Source organism: Carassius carassius, chromosome 45, assembly GCF_963082965.1.
Source record: "Carassius carassius chromosome 45, fCarCar2.1, whole genome shotgun sequence".
Taxonomy (NCBI): Eukaryota; Metazoa; Chordata; class Actinopteri; order Cypriniformes; family Cyprinidae; genus Carassius; species Carassius carassius.
Genome location: NC_081799.1, coordinates 13,156,164 through 13,180,674, shown reverse-complemented (window position 1 = coordinate 13,180,674; position 24,511 = coordinate 13,156,164). Strand labels below are relative to the sequence as shown.

At 36.8% G+C, this 24,511-nt stretch overlaps 1 protein-coding gene across 3 annotated transcripts in view; it reads right to left on the bottom strand.

Annotated features, from left to right (window-relative positions):
• Nucleotides 1-261: 261 nt before the first annotated feature.
• mtus2a (microtubule associated tumor suppressor candidate 2a) overlaps nt 262-24,511 on the bottom strand; it is a 73,481-nt gene continuing 49,231 nt past the window's right edge. Inside the window, exons 5-15 of one of the 3 annotated variants that reach the window (XM_059539504.1) lie at nt 15,834-15,995; nt 8,361-8,459; nt 5,363-5,637; nt 3,311-3,377; nt 2,999-3,213; nt 2,810-2,915; nt 2,667-2,740; nt 2,487-2,585; nt 2,290-2,409; nt 1,291-1,391; nt 262-732 (exon numbers count right to left, since the gene is read on the bottom strand). In XM_059539504.1, coding sequence (XP_059395487.1) covers nt 408-732; nt 1,291-1,391; nt 2,290-2,409; nt 2,487-2,585; nt 2,667-2,740; nt 2,810-2,915; nt 2,999-3,213; nt 3,311-3,377; nt 5,363-5,637; nt 8,361-8,459; nt 15,834-15,995 — 1,643 coding nt within the window. In that variant the 3' untranslated portion in view covers nt 262-407. Of the gene's footprint in view, nt 733-1,290; nt 2,172-2,210; nt 2,410-2,486; nt 2,586-2,666; nt 2,741-2,809; nt 2,916-2,998; nt 3,214-3,310; nt 3,378-5,362; nt 5,638-8,360; nt 8,460-15,833; nt 15,996-24,511 lie in introns of all 3 variants that reach the window. The other 2 variants (XM_059539505.1, XR_009427549.1) reach the window with 2 other exon arrangements.

The following is a 24,511-nucleotide window of genomic DNA, read 5'->3' as shown; positions in this document are numbered from 1 at the left end:
TGCTGGTGCACTTATCTGTAGGAACAAGGTAGGGCAGAAACCTAAAGTGCTTTTTGTTGTATAAAGTTCTGGTATGTCATTCAGAAGAAACTACAGACATTTGTGTTGGAGCTCAACAGCATGTTTTAGAGTCAAAGCTGAGCTACTTCTATAATACACAAAAACGATCCTGCCTCCATGCAGACCAAGCATTGCTGGCAGCACATCATAAGCATTAGCATCATTAGCTCTTTCATTCTGAAGAGCTGTCTGACCAAAGGCTGTCTGACCATTTCCGGTTGACATTATCCTAATAAATAGGATTTTCTAAGGAAAACAGGGACGGTCTGCACGCCAAAACGATACAATTCAGTCACAATGAACAGGAACAGAGAATGGGTGATGTGACTGGGATTCAGTAAAACAGCTCATCTGGGTAAAGTGTTGGCGTTTGGGATCCGGGCAGGGGACGAGCGTGCCGCTGGTGAGCCTCTGAGAGTGGGCGTCCCTGGTGCTGGAGAGGGACCAGGAGAACAGGAGTGTGTGGGGGTCCCAGGGCCCGGAGAGTAAGGGTAAGGAGGGATATCAGGCCCGGGAAAGAAGGCTCTGTGGATGGGAGAAGAGGAAGGCGACAGGTGGGGACTTGTCTGGAGAAGCCAGAGCAGCTCTTCATTGTTGCGGCTCAGGCGTTTCTTCTCGTTGGTCTCCTTCTCCACATATTCCTGAAGGTTTGCGTTCTCCTCAGACAGTTGTCTATAAATATAGAAAGAAATAGTAAGGGTCAGTCAAAAGTCTGGCTATGCTAGAAAAGTGAATTGTTTGGAGAAAACAAATTCATCATGAAGGTGTTTAAATTTTAAATCGTCACTTTGAGTCCATAATCCATAATAATACTTCCTCCAAAAAAAAAAAATGAAAACCCTGTTGTCCACTCACATCAAATACACTTTTTTGTTTTTCACTGGAAAAAGCCATATTATGGATAGAGGACTCATATTTTAGTATTTTGAATGTCTTAATGATGGATTTGTTTCTAACTAACACTTAGCTTTTCACTTCACAAGATGTTAACGGATGAACTGGAGACATGTGGATTAGTTATGGATAACTGTGATGTTTTTATCTGCTTGGAGTCTCATTCTGACGGCACCCATTCACTGTAGAGGATCCATCCAAGTTACCTAATACTAAATCTCTTCAAATCTGTTCCAATGAAGAAATAGACTCATCTTGAAAGCCCAAAGTGAGTACATTTTCAGCTCATTTGCATTTTTAAGTGAACTACTCCTTTAATTCAAATACTGTATTCACCTTGACACTGAGAGATGGCGATCAATGCGGGCCACCAGGTCTTCATTCTGCTGCTGAAGCACCTGGACCCGCTCCTCCAGATACAGGTTCTTTTGGGCCTGCTCGAAGAATCAAGTGAACACAGAGCTCGACATTAAATTCTTACACAACCTTCCCCTGCCTGCACAACAGGGGTCTGAAACGTGCTTCATGTGAGGAAAAAAACAATGAGAATTCATAAAAGCTGAATGGAAAATGGAAAAGCACGCCCTGTTTCTACATCATAAATAATATAACATCCAAAGGAGCAGAAAGGAAAAGCAAAAAAAAATGTTTACTATAACATCACAATAAAATGCCCTTTCTAAGCACAGTACAGAATATATACAAACATACATCATATACAATACTCTTGAAGGACCCCAAGTGGTTTGTCATGCCTGTTCAGAAATGAATTCATTTTCTTCCTTTATTATTCATTATGGTGTGATCTTTTTGGATGTTTCAAGGGTTTGTAAGGTACTGGTTAACAATATCTTTTGTTACCTGAGCTTCAGTAGGGAATGTAATGTGCCATGTCACTATAAAATCAAATCAGTATTTTATCATAGAAATGAATGATTATTTACCATTCTGCACTATAAATATTCCAATGTATTTTCTTTTGGTTTTATCTGCACTTGTGTCATAATTTTCTTTCATGCCTTTCATGAGTTTTTCTTTTACTTGCACGATTTTCCGCTTTTCCTGACAATTTTTCATATACCGTTTTTATAATTAGTTTTTATATTTATTGTTCAATGTTTTCTTCTTTCTGCCAGTAGTGTTTTATTTATTTGCAGTTTTTTTTTCTGCGAGTGTTTTTCTCTCACCTGCTTTCTTTTTTCTTTTTCACCGTGACAGTGTTGAGGGAAAACTCTGTCCTCTTCTTTACTTTAAAGCACATACAGGAACACGCTAGACTGCACAGTTCTCCTGGACAGTGTGTTTATCCTGCTCACCTATTCATTTAGAGCTTACCACTTTCTCCAGATGACAGATCTTCTTCTCCTGGTCATGAATTTGCTGGTTCTTCATCTCCAATACCTCCTTCAGACTCTTCAAGTCCTCCTCGATATGCTGATATGGTGCCAGTGCATCCTGCAAATACATTTACAATACTTACTCTCAGTGTTTGTGTGCCTATATTCAAGTATCCCTTTATAAATGAAACATACCACTATCTGTTCATCAGTGCTCTTCCTCAGAGCTTCTTCAAAACGCTTGGCTTTGTCTTTCAGAGTCCGGTTCTGGAAAGTCAGAGTGTCCACTTGGTCCTAAAGGAAATGGTATTGTTGCTGATGAATCTATTTGGATGATTTGCAAAAATCTCAAACCTTGATTTACTCAACAATCACCTGAAGCGAGAGGCGCAGTTTCTCAAAGTCCTCTTCTAGACTGGCCTTTTGCTGCTCATGGGCTTTCCTTAAGTCTAAGAGAAATGAATGCAGAATTTTAGTTCTTTTCCACATTTTTGTCACATTATTAATCTGACACTAACCCCTCATGGTCCTGGCATGCTCTTCCTGCAGTGTTGACATAGTGATGTTGTGCATGGTCTTCAGGTCTTCAAGGGCGGCCTCATGGTTGGAGGTCAACTCTTCAATCTAAACACGAAACACACAGTTGAGTCTTCAAATTCATGCCATCTTAAATGTACTTCCCCCGATCCTCAGCCAGAGGCTCTGACCTGTTCCTGGTGCTGTGTGCACAGCTCCTCCACCTCTGACTGGTGCTCTGCTCTGAGATGGTCTCGGTCTGAAGCGTGCCGTAATCTCAGGTTCTCCTCTACGGTAGCGAGTTCAGACTCCTGCTGGACCTGTAACTCTCTCAGCTCCCTCTCAAAACACTGCTCCAGCTCTCTCTTCTCCTTCTGAAGACGCTCCCAGCGAGCTGCATTAAAGGCTAGGCGATTTGAGAAACCGAGTATATGGATTTAAATAACGCAAACCTGCTTTTATATTAGTAGTTTATGGGCACACATGAACCTCTTTGAACTCACCCACTTCATGTTGAATCCGACTGAGTTCCTGGGACAACTCTCTCTCTTTCTCCTCAGCATTTTCAATCTGAAACACACACACACACACACACACACACACACACACGTTTGTTTCTGTGAATTCTTCAAATACTTTTATACTGACCAAACAATATATATATATATTTTTTATCCCCTAACCCAACCCTAAACCTAACCCTAAACAAATATTTTTAATAATTTTTTTCCCTCACAGGGACCACAAAAATAGTTAAGTTTTACTATACATAAAACAAGAATTATGTACCATAAACAAGTACACACACACACAGAAATCCACTATTAACAATAAATATAATATAACTAATGTTTTTTTTCTATTATTAACAACTAAATACTATTTTACTCAAATAAATATTATTTTTCCCTAATCATGGTGGGGATTTTCCATTGGATTCTAAATCTGTTTCCTAAATGCACCCCAGGATTTTTCCATTTTCATTATTTATATATACTTATTATCAATATGCATATTTATTGTAATAATTTTTATATGTGGCTCGCTTGCATGTTGGAGTCGGCAGGCGTGGGAGAAGTTGGCAGGTTACTGACATACCTTTCTGTCTGTAAACGCTTTTACTGCTAAATGGATGAACAGGAGTGCATGTGGAGGAGAGGAATGGAATTAATATTAATGTAGTACAGTATGTGTGGCCATTAAGCTGGAACCTTGAAGAGAATAGGTTTTTATATCTGGATGTACATATGTTTTAAGCCACCGTGTTTTTGACCTCCTCTGACCTCTTTAAATTTAGTAAAGTTAGTATTCAGGGGCATTTCAGAAGCAACTGTAAATCTTAAAGCAACTAATGAACAGCAGGTGACACTGTGCTTCTAAAAATGTCTGTGTTTACATTGTTTATTCATTTAGCAGATGCTTTAATCCAAAGCGAATTACCAATATGGAAGGGAACATTTGTGATTCATCCTAAGGAGACAGAGATGTGCTTGAGATTCTGTGTGCAAACACTGACTCAGTGGTCTGCTCTTGCACACAGTTACCTCATCCTTGCATTCATGACAGATTAGATAAAGACTGTTATTTGTGTTTTTTGCTGTTGTATGGTCAGTTTCTAGCGGTTGAGGTACAATGTCAGTAAATGGTAGAGAATGCCTAGTGGTAGAGGCTTGGCATGGTAACACAAATATCTCATGTAGTTGTGACATGTGAAGGCCGTAAAATCACTGCGCCTTTGAGCAATTTATTTGATCACAGGGTTGTACCAGAAGGGATGTGGATGTAGTTTGTGTACTGTATATCATGTTGAAAAGAACGTACTGTATCAGCTGAAAAACAAAAAAATTTGGAAAAAAGCATATTTAAGACGATTAAATCTCAAAAAATAAAAGAATAATTTTATTTGATAATTTATTTAATAGTTTTGATGACATTTTTATGACTTTACTATGAATAATGAAAATAAAAATATATAATATATATAAATTTCATAGTGTTGATGACTTTATTCCGATTCCAAAATGGTTAAAGTTGTAATAAAGAATAAGCATGCACGTATAATAATATAATATAATCATAAAATATAATACATTTTTTATAAAATACATATATAATATATAATACATACATATATAATACATTTTAATTTACTTTGACTTATTGACTTTATGAAAAATGAAAATAATAAAATACAATAAAATAAAATAACTTATTTCAGTTGGGGTGATTTTCTTATAATTCTAAGATGTGTGAATTAACAATAACGAATACATGTTTCAATATATAATATAATATAACAAAAGATAATATAATGTGTTTATGACTTTGAATACTAAAACAACTTTGTTTTATAACATATAATATAATATAATATAATATAATATAATATAATATAATATAATATAATATAATATAATATAATATAATGTAATAGTTGTTTTATTCAATAGTTTTGATGATTTTTTAAGATTCTAAAATGTGTAAAGTAATAATAATAATGAATGCATATGTTTGGCCAAATAAATTTTTCGCTGAATGTAATCTTTACAAAATACCTTGAGGGAGAAGTGCTGAGTGCAGATCACAAAGACCTCCAGACTCATGCTGGTTTTCTTAAGTTCTGTCTGAAGAGTCTGTAGTTGCCTGGCCTGTTCTGCACAGCGACCCTGCAAGAGTTGCATCTCTTCATTCCTCTCTACTTCCTCTCGCCCTTTTTCTTTCTTCTGCTCTCCTTCTTTTTTCATATCTGGGCCTGGAGAGCCAGTACGAGGCAAAATCTGCATGCTTGAGCCTCGGATCACCACTGTTGCCCTCTGTTGCCTCTGAAGGACTAAAGGTGGAAACACGAAAGAAAAAGCACTAAAAAATCTATTTCATTAAACTCATCTCAGAACAGCCCTGTGTGAATAAAATGGCCTCTATAATGCTAAGACACCCCAGGGAATACTGCATGCTTAACAACCATGAAACAATTTACATAAAGCTTTACCATAATTTCTATACCTAACCGGATTACTTGAATCCTCTATAAGTAAAGCAAAGGGACTATTCAAAGACTAGACTGTTTTCATTGTAATGTAAATGAGGTATGTGACCCAAAGCTAACGGAACAGTGGCTAGAAAAACCATAACAAATCTTATAGTTCAAATAAAATAATGGAAGAATTCTTGTGTTATATAATTCCAATTGACAATGCATGGATTACAAAGGATGTATAGATTAGTTATACCAAGTCAGTTGAATGCCTCATGGAAGTTACATAAAAACATTATCAATTATTATGCCAAGGAGATAAATTGAAACTTGACAAACTACTTAAAAAATTGCATAAAAATCAAGGGTTTAACATTAATGAAATATAAAATCAAGCTGTATATCCTAATGTGCTTCAAGATGAGCAAGCAACCCAAAACACTCATGCTAATGCTAATAGCAGCTAATGTTTTGTTCTTACTGCAGCTATGTATCAGCATTGATTTCATGATGAATTTGATAAGCACATTGGGCCAGATGGAATGACAGGATGATTAACATCATTAATCTCTGTATATATCTTTGCAAGCTATAGCTGTCCTATGTACAGTGGAGATAGCATACTGTATAGGAATGTGGAGATACAATAGCATTGAAAGGTTTGAATTAACCCTGATTAACAAAACAATAAAACCATAAACACGCTCCTGTATTTAATTAATTTAAACGAACATTTGTATCAGTGCCTTTAAAATTAGCACGCTAATGAAGCCGATTATTTTCTCCAGTTTAACGGTGTTAAAAATATTTAATGCAGGGGCGGAGCTAAGGTTGGCCATCCCACTCACAACTACTGCTTTTGTCTCTTTTTTCATTTAAGAATTGCGTTTATTTAGGCGTAGAATGTATTTACGAACACATAAATTTTTCATTCAGACTTTTCAGATGTGCACTCCACATTGCCTGAGCGACAGGCACTAGTCAAACAAGCGCAGAAACAGTACAGGTGATGAGGAGCTTCAGTGGAATAATAGTGAACTCCAGTCAGATGAGATTTTGTCATGCCATATGTCAGTAACAACTAATTTTCCTGTCCTCGTAGCATATGCTCTTCAATTGCACAAACAAATATGGTGAGATGGTGCATGCTGTAGCCTGTATCATTTCATATTAAAGTGCATATGAAACTACAGTATGAACACTCGCGTCAGATCTGTATCACATTCCGCAGCTCTTAAAGTAATAGCAGCCAAATAACCTAATAACCCAGCTGCTCTGATGTCTGTTAATTAAAGAACAAAAGAAAAAAAGAGGAAATCAGTAACTGTCATAGCTTTAAGGATTCATCTAAATGTTATACAGAATTTATTGTTTGATAACTATATTACATTTCTGAATATTTCCTACTTGCTGAAGGGCACGGGTAAATATGACATTTATTATAATGGGTTTATGTGAAAATTGAATAAGTTCAATTAAATACTTTTTTTTTCAGTCTAACATATTTTAAAATTGGTAGCTCTCAATTATACTGTAATGTTGAATGGCTAGAGTCAATGGGTAAATATTAGGAAAAAAAAAAACAATTTCCAGAGACATAAGTAGTATTGGTATCATCGATACCCGCCTTCAGTCATACAAAAAGATTAAACATATTAAAATATACTGTCTTTATGTTGTTTCTACCTTAACTTAAAGAATGAAGAATGAAAGTGAAATTATTGCAGTATAAACATGTTTTTAAAAACTTTATTGTTATGTGGGATTAATTACATTTAGCAATTTTTTTTAATCTATTGACAGCACAAATTTTTATTCATTACACTGACTCAAGACGATCCAGTCCACCACACACACACATGCACGCACGCACACACGCACGCACGCACACACACACACACACACACACACACACACACACACACACACACACACACACACACACGCACGCACGCACACACGCACGCATACACACACACACACACACACACACACACACACACACACACACACACACAAACCAGCCACCAGCCACCAGCCTTCTAGAGTGGCTTAATCTTTAGCCTGAGAATCAGTCTCTATGACAACAAAAAGAAAATTAGCTTTTCAGGTAGCAAGGTGGGCGAAACTGATGTTAGGTAGTCGATTCCCTGCTCATCAGAAAGACAACAACAACAAGAGTGCGAGATGCACTCTGAAGCCTCCTAGCACTGTATGTTTACATTTTTCAAGACACCCAACATTAATGTCCTTCAGGAGAACTCAAGCTTTAATGAGTGTGACTGACTCCCTAAAACCTATAATTTGCGGTCGGTAGATTAGGCAAATGAATACTATTAATTCAAATAATTCAACATGACAACTGAACTTGGCCCTAGTGGCCACACTGATTACGTCTTATAAGAAGTTCTAACTCATTCTATGTTTGTGTGTGTGTATGGAGAGAAAAATAAAGTGGGTTACAGCGGAGCTTCCGATGAGATTAATCCAACAGTGTGATATCGTCTAATGGAGAGCAGCAGGGGACAGCTATGAAAGGAAAGCAATATCTTGGGTTCATCTTTGTTCTGGTTGGTTACCTGGAGACTGCGGTTTAGGTGACACTACAGCGAGTCTCTTAGGTGAAGAGAGAGATGAACGGGTGCCATCAGAACTCTTCTGGAATTCCTTACGGGATGCTATGGATAAAGAAAAGACATCGGAACAAGAGTTAAGGGCGGTTCTCAGGATGTTACCTGAATTAAAGGATATTCACTCAGGGAACACATACAGGGCACATGAGTGCAAATCCATGAATGCATTCACAACAGTAACCACCACCCCCTTTTCCTATGGCTCTCCTCTTCCACAGAGTCATAACAAGGTCTCAGCGGTCCATGGATCAATTCCAATAAGAGGCAGCCAACCACAAAATAACGCAGCTGCTAGGGTCCGCTTGCCACACGGGCTGGACGATATGACATTCTGAGAGGCTGCAGGCATCCGTAAACCAGAGCATACAGTATAAATATATTAAACATATGTATTTTTTAATAATAAAAAAAATAACTTCCATCTCAAAAATCTCAGATCTGTGGTCAGAGCAGGACAATACACAAGAGAATAGTTCTTAAAAAATAACACTGATGTACAAAATAATATAATTTATATTAAATATTACTATATTTACAGTGTAAAATAAATTCTTTAACTTCATTATTACCTCAGAAAAATCTACTTAATATCACTTGGTATATTCAATAGTCCATAAATTGGCTTCTTAGTAAACTTGAATATATTGCACAATCTTAACTAGATTTTTCTGAGGCAATAATTTAGCAAGATTTTTTAAAGTAATGTTAAAAATGAAAATCAATATAATAAATAAATTGAAATGCACATGCTCTCTCTCTCTCTCTATATATATATATTATACATATTTATACACAATACATACATATTTCTATTCAACAGTGAATCCTGAAAAAAAATCATGTTTGATCAGTGTTTTAGTTATATATATATACAGTACAGACCAAAAGTTTGGACACACCTTCTCATTCAAAGAGTTTTCTTTATTTTCATGACTATGAAAATTGTAGAGTCACACTGAAGGCATCAAGGGCTATTTGACCAAGAAGGAGAGTGATGGGGTGCTGTGCCAGATGACCTGGCCTCCACAGTCACCGGACCTGAACCCAATCGAGATGGTTTAGGGGTGAGCTGGACCGCAGACAGAAGGCAAAAGGGCCAACAAGTGCTAAGCATCTCTCGGGGAACTCCTTCAAGACTGTTGGAAGACCATTTCAGGTGACTACCTCTTGAAGCTCATCAAGAGAATGCCAAGAGTGTGCAAAGCAGTAATCAAAGCAAAAGGTGGCTACTTTGAAGAACTTAGAATATGACATATTTTCAGTTGTTTCACACTTTTTTGTTATGTATATAATTCCATATATAATTCCACATGTGTTAATTCATAGTTTTGATGCCTTCAGTGTGAATCTACAATTTTCATAGTCATGAAAATAAAGAAAACTCTTTGAATGAGAAGGTGTGTCCAAACTTTTGGTCTGTACTGTACTATATATAATTTTAACTTAATTAAAATGTTTTAATTTAATTCTCAGTATCTCCCCTATACGACCCCATTGCTAAAGCATACCTTTCAAATTATTCAAGCACAGGGGCTTATGAGTATTCCCACTTTATGATCACTAAATGTAGCCTGATCTGGTTATTTATTATTTTTTTTTTTTACAGTAATTTGTTGTGTTATGAGAGAAAGTGCACTAACAGACACAGCTTTTACAATACAAGATCAAATATTGTATATATCTTCATAACAAATTAATAACTACATTATTATTTTACAGTCTCTGTAATATCACCCGAACAGATATAAAGACACAGACGCCACCTATGGGATTACAGGAAATGATTGAAGATGCAGCTGGGATTGGTGCTTGTTCTAAACCTCCCATCTCACAACAGAAGGGGGTGCGTATGTTTTTGGGGTTGCTGCTTTTGGCTTACTTTCACCCAACAGAGCGCACACACAAACATCACATTGCAACAGGGGTCCCAGGGCACCTAATTACTGCCAGCTCATTTCGACATGTAGCAGACAGCCATAGACACCGCTCTAGAATCCCAATGGACTTCCTCCTCCCTTGAAACCCACTGTTTCCCCACCTCCGCCCCCCGCCCATGCTGAGACAGCACCTACGGCATCAAAAACACTGGTGCATCATGGGTGGGTACATGCATGCCAAGATGTTTGACTCAAGTATGGCGGTCTAAAGCCGATGTGTTATAAAATCTGTTTCTTTAGATCCATGTGAGTAATTCGAAAGCTGGACAGGGGCTCTGAACTGTTTTTTAACAGGTCTCATGAATTTTGTCATCGTGCTAACCCTAGATCGGTAGTCCATGATGTGCCAGCTGCCCCTAGCAGCCCTTTTGTCCCTCCAGTGTGCTGGAGATTTTGTCAGGATGACAAAGAGGGGAGCAGCAGGCAAAGATATAGACTCTCAGAGCTGTGGTTTAGGATCAGCAAATGTGGCATTGAAAATGTGACAGAACAAATAACAACACTAGAGAGGGGGATAGGTAAAAAAAAAAGAGAAGGATGAGGAGGAAAGAATATAAACAGGGCATCTTAATAACCTCATTATTCTTTAGGCAGGGGGGAAATGATTGGTTAAATGGGCACAGACGAGCTCTGATTGGACAGGCTCTTCTGTAATGTCACCAACATGCACAATGGTTCATCACTTGCTTTAATCGGATGATTGCTTCTTAATGATTGGCCTAATTGAGCTGAGATAAATAAGCGATTGTAAGCAAGTGTATGAGATTCAGTTAGTATGTGCTGCAATGAGATTTTACTACAAGAATTAGGCTTTAAACAAGATAAATTCCACCAGAATGCACTACAGCTAGAGTGATCTTTAACCTACAAAAATCATGTTTAAACAAATATGCACTACAAAAGGTTTGCATTACTAGAAGTCTTTTTTTCAACTAGTATGCATTACACAAATATAAAGCTAGCATACACCATAAGAATGAGCTAGATTACATTACACATCTCTCCAGTAAGCATGCACTACAATATGTATCCACTCCAAGTGTGCACTATAAAACATTTGGACTTCAGATAGTATGTGATTCAACAAACATTAGTATAAAATTCAACTAGTATGCACTACAAGAAGCATGCTTTAAATAAAATTAATTCCACTACAACTAGAGTAATCCTCAACTAGTTAGGGTGGCCATATGCGCCGTTCGTACGGGACACGTCCTGGCCTGGATTTTAATATTGCCCAAAACATCCAGAGCAGTTTGACCAATAACATGCAGGCATTGTACATAATTGACCAATCGTGGGGCTGCGTGTGAGAAGGTGAGATCTAGAGGGAACGATCAAAGCGATGCAAATATGTGCACGTGTTTGTTCGTTCGATTTACTTGAAGCGTCGCTTCGCACAAATCCAAAAAACCAGTGCAATACACAATGCTTCAAGTCAAACGAACGAACAAACACATGAAAGCGATTCGAAAGCATAAGGAGCCGTCTGCTCTGCTCTTTATAGCTCTCATGAATGTTACACAATGATGCACCAGCACAGTTTAAATAGGCAAAACCTTGATATTTTAGGTATTATTAAAATCCTGGCTGGGACTTGTCCTGTATGAACGGTGCATATGGCCACCCTACAACTAGTACTAATCATGCAAACAAGTATGTGCTACAAGAGGTATGCAATACAAGAAGTATTCATTTCAAATAACATGCATTATACTTAAGCTAGTAAACACTGTTTAGATGTCACACCCATGGACGTTTTGTTGTGTTTTCTTCCCCCATGTGCTCTGTGTGACCTGGTTTTCCCTCATGTTGGATTGTGTCATTTAGTTCAGGTGTGTGTCATTAATTCTCTTAATTTGCTTCAGTATTTATAGTGTAGTCTGTCCCGTTTTTCCTCATCTGGTATTGTTGCTGTCGTTGATGTGCTACATGTGTCTCCTGCCTGCCTGCCTTGTGTTTCCCTCTGTGTGGAATTATTAAAGATTACTGAACTATATCTTCTTTGTCTTCGTCGTGTGTGTTTGTAAACCATGTTTTGTGACAATAGAATTCAGAAAGTTTATATTACATGGAGTAGTATGCACCACAGTTTTAGTTTGCTTGTTTCTTCATAATTCAGTTTGAACTTAGTTCATTCGGAATACAGAAGTTCAGAGATTGCATGCTTCCTCCAGTGCCAGAATTAGTATGCATTACACAAATATGCACTTCAGATAGTATGCACTTCAATTTGGTTTGCTTGTTCCTTCATAACTCAGGTTGAATTTAGTTCAGTTGGCATACGGAAGGTTGCATGTTTTCTCCAATGCCAGAACGAATATGCATTATGCAAATATGCACTTCAGCTAGTATAAAAATTTACTTGAAATTGTTTACAATAACTTGCACTCCAATAAATATACACTTCAACTAGTATGCACTACGAAAACTATCTGCTTCAAAAAGTGTCCACTTTCATAACAATGCTACATAAGTATGAAATTCATCCAGCATGTACGTCTTTGAGTATGTGCTACAAGAAGTATGCTTTCAACAAGACTACAACTACTGTGATCTTGAACCAGTACTACAACATCCATGTGTTTCAACAAGTACATACTATAAAAGGTATGTACTAGAAGTATGCACTTCAGATAGTATGCACTATAAAAAGTATTTACTTCAATAAGTGCGCACAACACACGAAGTAGACAAGCCTCTTTCCCTGTGCTGGTCTTAAGATGAATGAGTCTGGATGGCCTATTTCCTGACAAAGGGTGTTTCTTCTCAAGGCAAAGTCTACATTTCAGTCTTGACTAAACATAGGCTACAACGTCCCCCAAACAGGACTGTCCCATTATTTACACATGCAGAGGAGATTAATGACTCAGTATAGGACATGGACAGGGAGGTAGTGCTGTTTACGAATGCCTGACAAGTACGCTCTCAGCTGTGTGTCGGTGCATCAGTGGAGGTCTGCTTTCAAACTGGAGCTGCTATCTAAAAATTCATTATGACATTTGACAGGTCACTTCTGGCACTAGTGAAAGCATGCAACCTCTGTATTTCAGTGCGCTAATTGTATTGCATTCTGTTGGAATGAACCATGTTTAGAGCATACTTCTTGTAGTTCATGCATACTAAAAATGCTACAGTATTTCATATCCATTATAGTGCATTCTTGAACTACCAATGGGCATACTAAGTCCATACTGTGTGTGTGCATACTTATCAGAAAGCAACATGCAATTTCAAACTATTTGAAGTCCATTCTTATAGTGTACACTAGCTGAAGTACATATTTTTGTAATGCAAACTAGCTGAAACAAATACTTCTAGTTTTACAAACCTTTCAAAAAACAATCTTCTTGTAGTACTGGTTAAAGATCACATTGTATTTTAATGCAATTAGATTAGCTTATAGCATACTTCTTGTAGTTGAGTGCAACTTGTTGTAATGTAAACTTTCTGAAGTCTATACAGTGTTTACTAGCCAAAATACATATCTGTATGATGCATGCTATTGAAACTAAGACTTGTATTAGTGTACACCTCTTGTAGTGTATACTTGTTTAAACACATGCTTGTTGTAGTACTGGTTGAAGGTCACTCTAATTGCAGTGCATTCTGTTGGAATGAATCATGTTTAGAGCATACTTCTTGTAATGCATACTCACTAAAATGCATCTTAGCAGAATTTCATATGCATTATAGTACATTATTTTAGAAGCCCATACTAGCATACAAAGTCCATATGTGTGCATACTTACAAGAAAGCATGTAATTTGAAACTATCTGAACCTCATTCTTACAGTGTATACTACAGTAGCTAAATTACATGTTTGTGTAATGCATGTAGTTGAAACATACTTCTAGTAGTGCTAACATATACTTTAGCCCATACTTGTTCGTTGTAGTACTAAAGAATACTTAAGCTGAAGTGTATACAACTTGTACTGCATACTGGTTAAATTAAATATTGTATAGAGCATACTTCTTGTAGTTCATATTCACCAAAATGCATACTAGCTGAATTTCATACTCATAATGCATTCTCATTGAAGTGCATACTGGTATACTAAGTTCATATGTCATGTATTCAAGTATTAAAACATACTTTTTGTAGAGTATACTAGCTGAAGCGCACACTTATCAGAGAGCAACCTTTAAAGGGTTACTATTATGCCTTTTCACTTTTTCAACTTTAGTTAGTCTGGAATGTTGCTGTTTGAGCATAAAAAAGATCTGCAAAGTTACAAAGCTCAAAGTCCAATTCAGCAGGAGATATTTTATTTAACAGAAATCACTTTTCAAAAACTACAACGAACGATTTGTTTGGACTACAACCCATATTTTCCAGGATTTGTGATACCACAAAGATTGACGAATGGGACAAGACCTTGTTGAGCTGCACTAGAGAAGTCAACAGGTGTTATCACTATGTCGGAGACACAGCTTTCCAAAGGCAGACGAACTTAGAATGGTTACAATCATCTGGGTTTAAATCATGCTTAAATTAATTTGATTTTGATGCATTATTTGCACTGAAGCTTGCAGGTGGCTATGGTAAGGGGCATGACATTTCCTGACCAGGCACAGAGTGCTGCCAGTGACAACACACACTGGCCCAGCTAACAATCACAGCACATTTCATATTTCAGAAAGCTGGCATTCATTTGATAAAGGAACTATTCAAGCTGTTCATGCCAGACTGGGGAAAGAGGTGTTATAATAATGTAAAATATGTGAAAAATAATGTGTTTTTCTAACAACCTTGTATGAGTGCCTGTTCTAATACAACCCCCAAAACAAAATCAAGACTCTGTAAAAGAGCATAATAAGACCTCTTTAATAAGGTTAGGCAACCACCAAATCAGTTGTCCTGACAGTTTAATCGAAGGATTATAGTGCGAGTGCTCTAAAATCTTTAGTTTTTGCTGTTAAACAAACAGTCATATTAGCAAAAACCTTAATAATTACAGCTCTGGGTAACCTGTGCCAGGCACCAAAAGTTTCTCCTGCATCACTCCAGTCTCTGGACTTTCTAAGCAATGGTAAACTTTTGTCACCACAACGGAAGGCCCAACCTCTCCAATCAATCAATTTGACAATGAAAAAAAAAAACCATGAATGACATTGGGCGTTTTTCTGCTCAGAGTTGCTGTTTCTCAAGTTCAGGTAATCAGAGTTCTCCTGCAAAAATGCGAGGCGCAGCAGGCGGCTAAAATGCGAAGCGCCTGGGGTGCATAAACAGCGCAAAATGCTCACTGCCAATAGCAAACAATGAAAAAAAGGGACCTCTCACTGCAAAAAAGGTGTTCTGTCTGATCAGGGCCTTATAGTGTACACCAGCTGAAGTACTGTACATATTTGTGTAATGCATACTAGCTGTAACAAATAATTCTAGTATAGCAAACCTCTTGAAACACAAGCTTCTTGTAGTACTGGTTGAAGATCACATTGCATACTGGCTGGAAATATGGAGGTTTGGTCCACTTACCCACGGGGGAGCTTCGAGGAGGGGGCAGCAGGGAGCGACGTGTGGGTGCAGGGGTGTTGGGGGGTTGAGGGGTGCTACGGCACGGTGCTCTGGATTCATCTCCAGGAGGTGACGTGGTGACACGGTGAAGCGGTGGCGGCTCATCACTTACACTGTTAGGACCTGAAAATAATCCCAAAATAGCCAAACCTCATTACAAAAAATAAATAAATACTTTTGAAAAATGCGCTTTGAAAATCTCTAAAAGTGGACTTTAATGTTCGTCAGTTTAATTGCATTTAATTCATTGCGCATTACACAGTAGTCTAGACACTCCATGCTGCAGGTCATTGTCTAGTTCCCTGATTTAGTGAATGCGTAATCAGACTGCGCTCATCATACTTGGTTTCTATCTGAGAACATTATTCATCATCTGTGGTGGATGAGAATTCATCCAACTCCTCATTAACCCCACAACTGAACCCAGACCAGCCGTTCATCCCACTCAGTCTTGATCAATAACGCAGCCCAGCTCGATAAGACCAAACTCTGCAATAAAATGAGAATTGCTTGCCATGTAAAAGAAAAAAATCCAAGACATAGTATCTATTCAATGAGCCATAACCCATTTCACAAATCACATAGGTACTTTTATATAACGGATCCTTTGAAAGACACTTTCCTCTCTACTTTAGCTTACTCTCAGACTGTAGCGCGACACCATTCTCAGGAGCCTGTATAGAACGCTGCTCTGCCACTGTTATCACTCTGATTTATGAAGTGCTGAGAGAGGATTCCACGAACAGGAAAGAGCAGACAGATGCAGAAATGCTGACAGTACACTGTCATAAGTGCTTTTAAATACCATATTTTATAACTCCCATGTAACCCGAGAAGACATTTAGAGACAGCAGGCGACAACTGCCATTAATTCAAAGAGATTTTGTTAGCATGAAATATATAGCCTTTCCAAGGGCATTAAACACAGCTACACTAACAGAATCACTTACTGCGGTAAATGCAGTTTGAGGGTGATCTGATAAGGGTTAAGATCTGGGACGAAGTTTTGGCTGCAGAGATGGAGCTTCGGAAACAGTAGGAAGTGCTATACAGCCCTCTAGCTCTCACAGCAGGAGATGTTAAGGTGCAGAGCAGCTGAGAGATGCATTTGACTGGCTGCTGGGAAATAAACCTCACTGCTCATTGGTGGATTTTTTTCCAAATCTCTGTGAGAACCAGTTAACTGCCTGCATTGTGTGGAACTGGGTTAGTAGCACAGACTCAATCCTTAAGATTCTTTTCCAGTTTCATCAGCACTCCGGATTTACATAATCACCCAAATGATGGGAGCATCATAATTGTGTGGGTTGGATCACATTGCGCACCTAAAATATCTACAGTTAAAAGTCTGTAAAAAGCATCATGTTCTATATGCATCACTTTCATTAAGAAGACATTCAATTTGGTTTTAAATTTAGAAATACAAATTAATTAATTAAAAATATATATTTTTTAAAATATTTTAAACTTATTAAAATATATTTCATATCTAATTTATCATGTATTTTTCTTTTTTGCAAATGACCATAACACAGGTCTGTTAAATGCAAATCTGTTACAAAATGTAAAAAAATTATGTGATTTTGTTATTTTTTTAGAAATTATAATTAAATAAATATTATATTTAAATTAAATAACAGCGCTTGCATAAAAAAATAAATAAACAACTAAATAAAATTAATAAAAGCAAATCTTTTTTTTTAAATAACAGGTTGCAAGATTTAGCCTAAAATAATAGTTTATATTTCCTATAAATTGCAAATAAAATAAAATAAATAACAAAAATAATAAAGTAAAGTAAAGTAAAATAAAACAAAATCTCTCAATAACTTTGGTAACATGTCTGAATTTGATAAATGCAGTAAAATGGTAAAAAAGTAAAAGAAAAGTTTTTTCTCTGAATGTTTAAAATTCAGTCTGTGACATAAAAAAGACGTTTTGCATACTGCACCCAACTATTATCTGCCGGTGTGCTTATATCATTATGCTTTTCTAGTTTTTACTAATATGTTTTCAATTGAAGGAAATTTCAAATGAATTTGATTTAAATGCTTGTTTAGTTTAGTGGAAATACAATTGGCCAGTAAACACTGGCAAACATGAAATAAATGGACTAAGAACATAGTTTTTCTTAAAAAAGAAATACAAGCTTTCTAAAATAAAATAAAAAGCCACACATACACACACAGATTTAAGGCCCAGGAAATACAGTGAAGCAATTCACACATGCTGAATTTAAAATGCTGCTGACATTTGGATCATAATGAAGACAAATTCTTGGCCAACATGAGTAATAAAAATATACAATTTAGTTTGAGCTGAATAATTTATCATACAATGCACCAGAAGAGAATGCAGAAATAATAGAAGACTGATTTAATGCAGTGCTGGTGTGGGAAAGAAATTAGCTTGTGAACCAAACAATCAGCACTTCTTCACTGGTCTTCTGGACAGTAGAGACATACATAATACGACAGGACAAGAAAGCAAAGAAAGTATTTTAGAAGAGATGGAGGAAAACATTATGTCAGTAAGGAGGAGGGGATAGGAATACTCCCCACGTTGGGCGCCACTATTAGAAAAATAAATGATAGGTTTGGGAAGACATAAAAGAAGGGCTAGTTGGTTAAATCACCGCTGACAAGTCCACTCGAGAGAAAAGGAGAGAGGGACAGAAATAGAAGTGAAAACAGAAAGCAAAGGGATACAAGCAGAATGACAATATCTGGGAGGCAGGAGCTCACCTTAAGCATAAGGATTGGAATGGCTTATAAAATGACAGAGGAAATGTTATGGGAGCAGATGTTATTCCAGCACAGAAGGTTATTTCCCATCTAGCAACATTTAGATGGCACAGAGAGAGAATCAGAATGAAAAATCAGGCCCGGTGAACACAGCAGTGACCATTAAGAGATGGCGCTTGCAATGCATTATTAAGCACAGAGCATCAGAGGTGCTCCTGAGGATGTTGGGAAGTAAACATTATGCAAATCCAACTCACAGCCAACTACGTGCAGTGTGCACTAGATAGTGTGATACAAAACTAGTAGTTTAAATCACTAGTTTTGTAGTACAGTACTGAAGTATTGAACAGAAAAACTATACAAAACTCAGTATATATATATATATATATATATATATATATATATACAGTATATAATAGTATATACTGTGCACTAGTAGCGTAGCATTTGCGAACAAGTATAGTGTTCACAAACTCGTTTGCATTAAAAAAGTACCATTACAATACAGTGTGCACTAGATAATGTACTACAAGTACTAGTACACTCTGTGGTGTGCACACAGGAAATTACATAATGTCCACTATAATTGTAGAACATTGTGAATGCATAAAGTATTGTGCACTAAAACACAAGCATATTGGGTAGTGTTCTCTATGTAATACAGTATTAATTCACAAAATATATTAGTATTAGATCATAAGGACACTGTTTTGTGCACTGGGTAGTGTGTTCTATATAGTACAGTACAAGTACAAAATGTAGCGTGAAATACAACGGGTAGTGTGCACAATATAGCATAATAAAGTACAAAATTACAAAGTGGCAATAAAACAATCACTGGAAGTGTGCACTAGATGTAGAGTAAAACTAGTACACAGAAATTTTCACAAAAATACAGGGACAATAGTATTCAACCTTATTTCAGGCCACAAAAAATGTAAATCAAACCATAACTGGTCGACATTTTAATTTCAATAATGGATCCAGCAAAAGTCACAAAAACTCTTTAACTAGGCTGTGTGCACTATTACTTGGGCTTTTACTTTATTTATTTTTATATTTTACCACTGATAGACACTGAGAAGATACTTTTTACATACCAGGCTGACCACAATACACATTACTGAAAGTTAATGTACTAAATTAAGAAATAGAGCCAAAATGGAAGTACTGGAGAAGATACAGCGTTAAACAGCCTGGCAGCATTCTGAGAAACACACTCTCTCTTGCTCTCTCTCTGGGAGGCTTAAGAGGGATAACGGAAACGGAAGCTAGCTGAAACAGAGAACTGAAGATGGCTTGGGATTTTTTTCATCCATAGAAAAAATCCCATAAAAGCTTTCAGGGAAATAAATACGTGAAGTAATCAGAACAACATTATCAGGCTCCTATAAGGTTAGCAAAGAGGAGCAAGAAGGTCAGTGCTAATGCTAAAATGCTAATGCAGGTAGGCATACAACCATTCAAAATCATCACTGTGCCATATTAATATTTAAGAGTAATACTTAGCAGCTAGTTCTAGGCCACGTACATCAAAATCTGACCTATCTGAGCCTTACAAGGCACAGCTGCGTAATGTGAAGGCAGGAGGAAACAGTATGGGTAAAAATAGAGAACATATTCATTAGCATCTCTCTGCGCAGCAGGATCAACCAGGGCTCAGCGGTTTGGTGAGTGTGTGAGTCAGCAGTGCCCAGAGCACAGACTGCCCAATGTGAAATCTGACAGTCAGAGAGATGCAGAATTAAGAAGCACATTCACTAAACATACCAATGATACAAAGACGCTATAAACCTGTAGTGAAGCAGTGTCTACTGTAGGCCTACTTCAGTGTGTGAGAATGTTCCTGAGAGTGTAAGTGTGCATGTTTGCTGTGGTGTGTTTGTGTGAGGAACCATCTGTTCTCAGCAGTGTGCATGAGTCAGAGATGGGCTGGAGCGATGGCATCTGTGCTCTCACACCTCCCCCTTCTTCACCTCTCCTCACTTCCTACTCTCACTTCTCTTCCATGTGTATCCTTTCAGATTACACTGTGCAGTGTGCACTAGATAGTGGGTACAAAGTGACACAACAGGTAATTGTGTTTTAATTACATACTGTGTAGTATTAAATTATGAGATGTGTATTACACTTGTCGTAAATAATATGTGAGATTAGAAATAATGTACAGTACATTCAAATTGTGCTTAAAATACTTTACTTTTATAGTTTTTTCTAAAGAATTGCTTGTTCTAATCTCTAACACTGATTAACTACCAGTGTTACTATTTTGAACTATATAACTAATATAAATATTAGATGAAAATTTTGCATTTGCAACTGATGAAAGACATTTAATTAAAAAACTAAATCAAATGACCAAACAGCAAAATTACTCAAACTTGTAAATATACAAATAAATCAATTTCAAATGACCATTTAGTCAAACTAAATGAAAATGAGAAATGTTACCTTGGCAACTACCTGAAATAAGATTATTTTAAGGTTTTATTATTTTTTATTAATCTTATTTTATTTTTATTTCAAGAAACATAATAACCCTGCATAAATACAAAACTGAGATGGAGCCAATATTATGTAGTGTACAAATGGTAACATGCACTACAAAATGAGCAAAATTCATAATTCATATTCTACCTCAAATCTGAAATACAAGGTACTACTGAGCTATCAGTTAATATATAATGCAGATACTGCACAATGAATATATACAAAGCACAGTTTATATTACAAAACTAGTGTAGCTCACCTGGCAGAGAAGTTCAGTGCGTATTATAAACCCATCCAAGCACACTACTGCAGGTAGCACTATGCATTCCACTATAAACACAGGTATATTCACTACAATACTGATATTCTACCTCTCATTTTCTCCTATCTATTTTTTGTCATCAGCTGTGTAAGTGGTGCAAGTTCCCAAGTGCAGAACAAAATGCTGATCTCAGACAATATTCACACATGTTCTCCTCAGAGATTGTTCTCTGAATAAAACCTGTCCAGGTGGGAGCTAGATGTTTCATAACTCACCTTGAGTACACAGGCACTATAAGAGGTATAAGAGGGATCATGGCACATAAGAACAGACCCCAAACCCATTCAATGGAAACCAGGGTGGTCTACAAGACCATTATCATTACAGAAAGACCTTTTAGATGTTTAGACACATCTAAGAAGAATGAAATTAAACCAATAAAAGCAGCATCACCTTAACTGAAGGCCATTTTCTTTGCGTTATAGGCATGTATGTACTGTATATATATTTCCTCGGCTTGTTCTTTACTTTGCTGTTGCTGGAAAGGTCACATTTGAGATGTTTCAACTTGTTAGTGTGCCTCAAGTTAAAAATGTTATTGCACACTGTATAAAATGTATAGTATTTATTTTATTTTTTTTTACAAGCAACTCAACTAGAACAACTTCAAACTTGTGACTTGACTCTTGATGATTTTACTTGAGGAGATCAGAAATATCCCAGAGACCAGAGGATGAGTCATCTTCAAGGAGCGACTGTCACTGAAGAATCCCCCTTCAGAGAATGAACCGAGACTCCGGCGAACAAGAAAAAGAAAGAATTAAGAGCTTTGGGCAAAATCCCAACAGGCTGTGGCATGAGATGGCATCCATCAATCCTGATGCAAGCTGGGATCTCACACCAACAAACTGACAGTTAGCAATCTCTAAAGATGAATTACACACACACAGATAAAAAAGGGATAAAACGAGGGCATGTTGCTCTAGCCAGAGAGAAGGGTACATGGTGTGATATTTGAAATTGCTGAAAACTGCATCTTTTATTGCACTCTCTCTGAGAGTGAAGGTGGGACTGTGATCTCTCTATATAAAGAAACTCTGTCTGGGTCTTTGTTAAGGTCAGACGATGCTGGGTCTCTCAGAAGCTCACAGTCAGAAGCCAACAGCTTCAAACGGAGTGTTGCCTTTCAGAGCAGTAGCTAATATAAGCCTGCTATTAGCCATTCACTCCCTGCTGGTACAAAGAGGACTAAGTCAGACAGAGACAGAGACAGAGACAGAGACAGAAAAGAAGAGATGAATGCAGATAATTTTCAATAAATTGTTGTTTTATTTGCTTTCATAGCAAAGTCCATTCACAACTTGCTGTAACAGCAACGGCTGTTAGATATAATTTTTCAACTCTTCTTAAAGGAATACTTTTTTTTTACTAACAAATCCTAAGACTTTTTTTCTGTGGAATGCAATAGGATGTGCAGCTCTTTTCCATACAATGAAAGTGAATGGGAACTGATGCTGTCGAACATGCTATATTTCAAGTTTTCTAAAGCTTTACAATAGCTTTACATGAGAACATATGTAACAGAGAAAATGTATAATTTAATGTATTTCAATAAAATCTTCTGTCCACTGTAACTAAAACTATAACAAATTATTTTTTGGTAATTGAAATAAAGTTGAAATAAAATATTAATAGCAATTATAACAATTAGGTACAGTACAGACCAAAAGTTTGGACACCAGTTCTCATTCAAAGAGTTTTCTTTATTTTCATGACTATGAAAATTGTAGATTCACACTGAAGGCATCAAAACTATGAATTAACACATCTGGAATTATATATGGAATTATATACATAACAAAAAAGTGTGAAACAACTGAAAATATGTCATATTCTAGGTTCTTCAAAGTAGCCACCTTTTGCTTTGATTACTGCTTTGCACACTCTTGGCATTCTCTTGATGAGCTTCAAGAGGTAGTCACCTGAAATGGTCTTCCAACAGTCTTGAAGGAGTTCCCCGAGAGATGCTTAGCACTTGTTGGCCCTTTTGCCTTCTGTCTGCGGTCCAGCTCACCCCTAAACCATCTCGATTGGGTTCAGGTCCGGTGACTGTGGAGGCCAGGTCATCTGGCACAGCACCCCATCACTCTCCTTCTTGGTCAAATAGCCCTTGATGCCTTCAGTGTGACTCTACAATTTTCATAGTCATGAAAATAAAGAAAACTCTTTGAATGAGAAGGTGTGTCCAAACTTTTGGTCTATACTGTATATTTTTAATAGATCCAAAAAAACTAACAAAAAAAAAAAAAAACCTGAAACAAGTTAAAAAACTAAAATCACTAAAACTAAGAAAAAAAAAATTAAAGCTAAATGTATATACTTTTTAAAAATGACAGTTACATAACACACCGACTAAACCTTGAACTAAAATTAAAATAAAAATGGAAAATATTAATATTATTTTTACTGTCGCTGTCAGAGTGCACTTTCCAAGTAAATTCAGCATCTGCTTCATATTCACAATCTCAACCGTATTTTTGTTTTTAAAGACTTCAAAAATCTATATTTTGATTCATCACATCCACGTAAATGCCAGTGACATTTATATTTCACTGCTTACAGTAATTGTTCTACAGTAAAGCCATTGAAACAAGTTAAAGTTTAGCAAATTACATTCTTTTGTTTTATGCCAGCGGTAATTATGAGTGTAACATCACATCACAATTGTCTATAAAAGCGAGGAAATAAAAGTGAATTGCACTTTTTGAGTCTTCAGATATTTAATTATTGTTGCACAGAAAGAATATTACACTATACCTCGGGTCGCTAGCTGCCTTATAAAGACCCGAGGTATGCATACAAGGATTAAATGACTAGAAAAACAGAATTGATTTTTTTTGCCTCAACTATCCCTTTAAGAGTTTCCTCCGATATTTTAGACAAAATCAAGCCATGACATGAGACTAACAAAGGTCATGTGACAGATCTCATCTCCTAAAGCATAACCAATTACTGTGCTGGCTCTACACGAAGATGAAAATGAGAGCCAAATACTGGCTTGCCGCTCTACCTATCCAGCAGCTCAAACACTAACAACAACTTAATAAGTCCAGTAGCATTTGCCGCCATCATTCACACTCTCC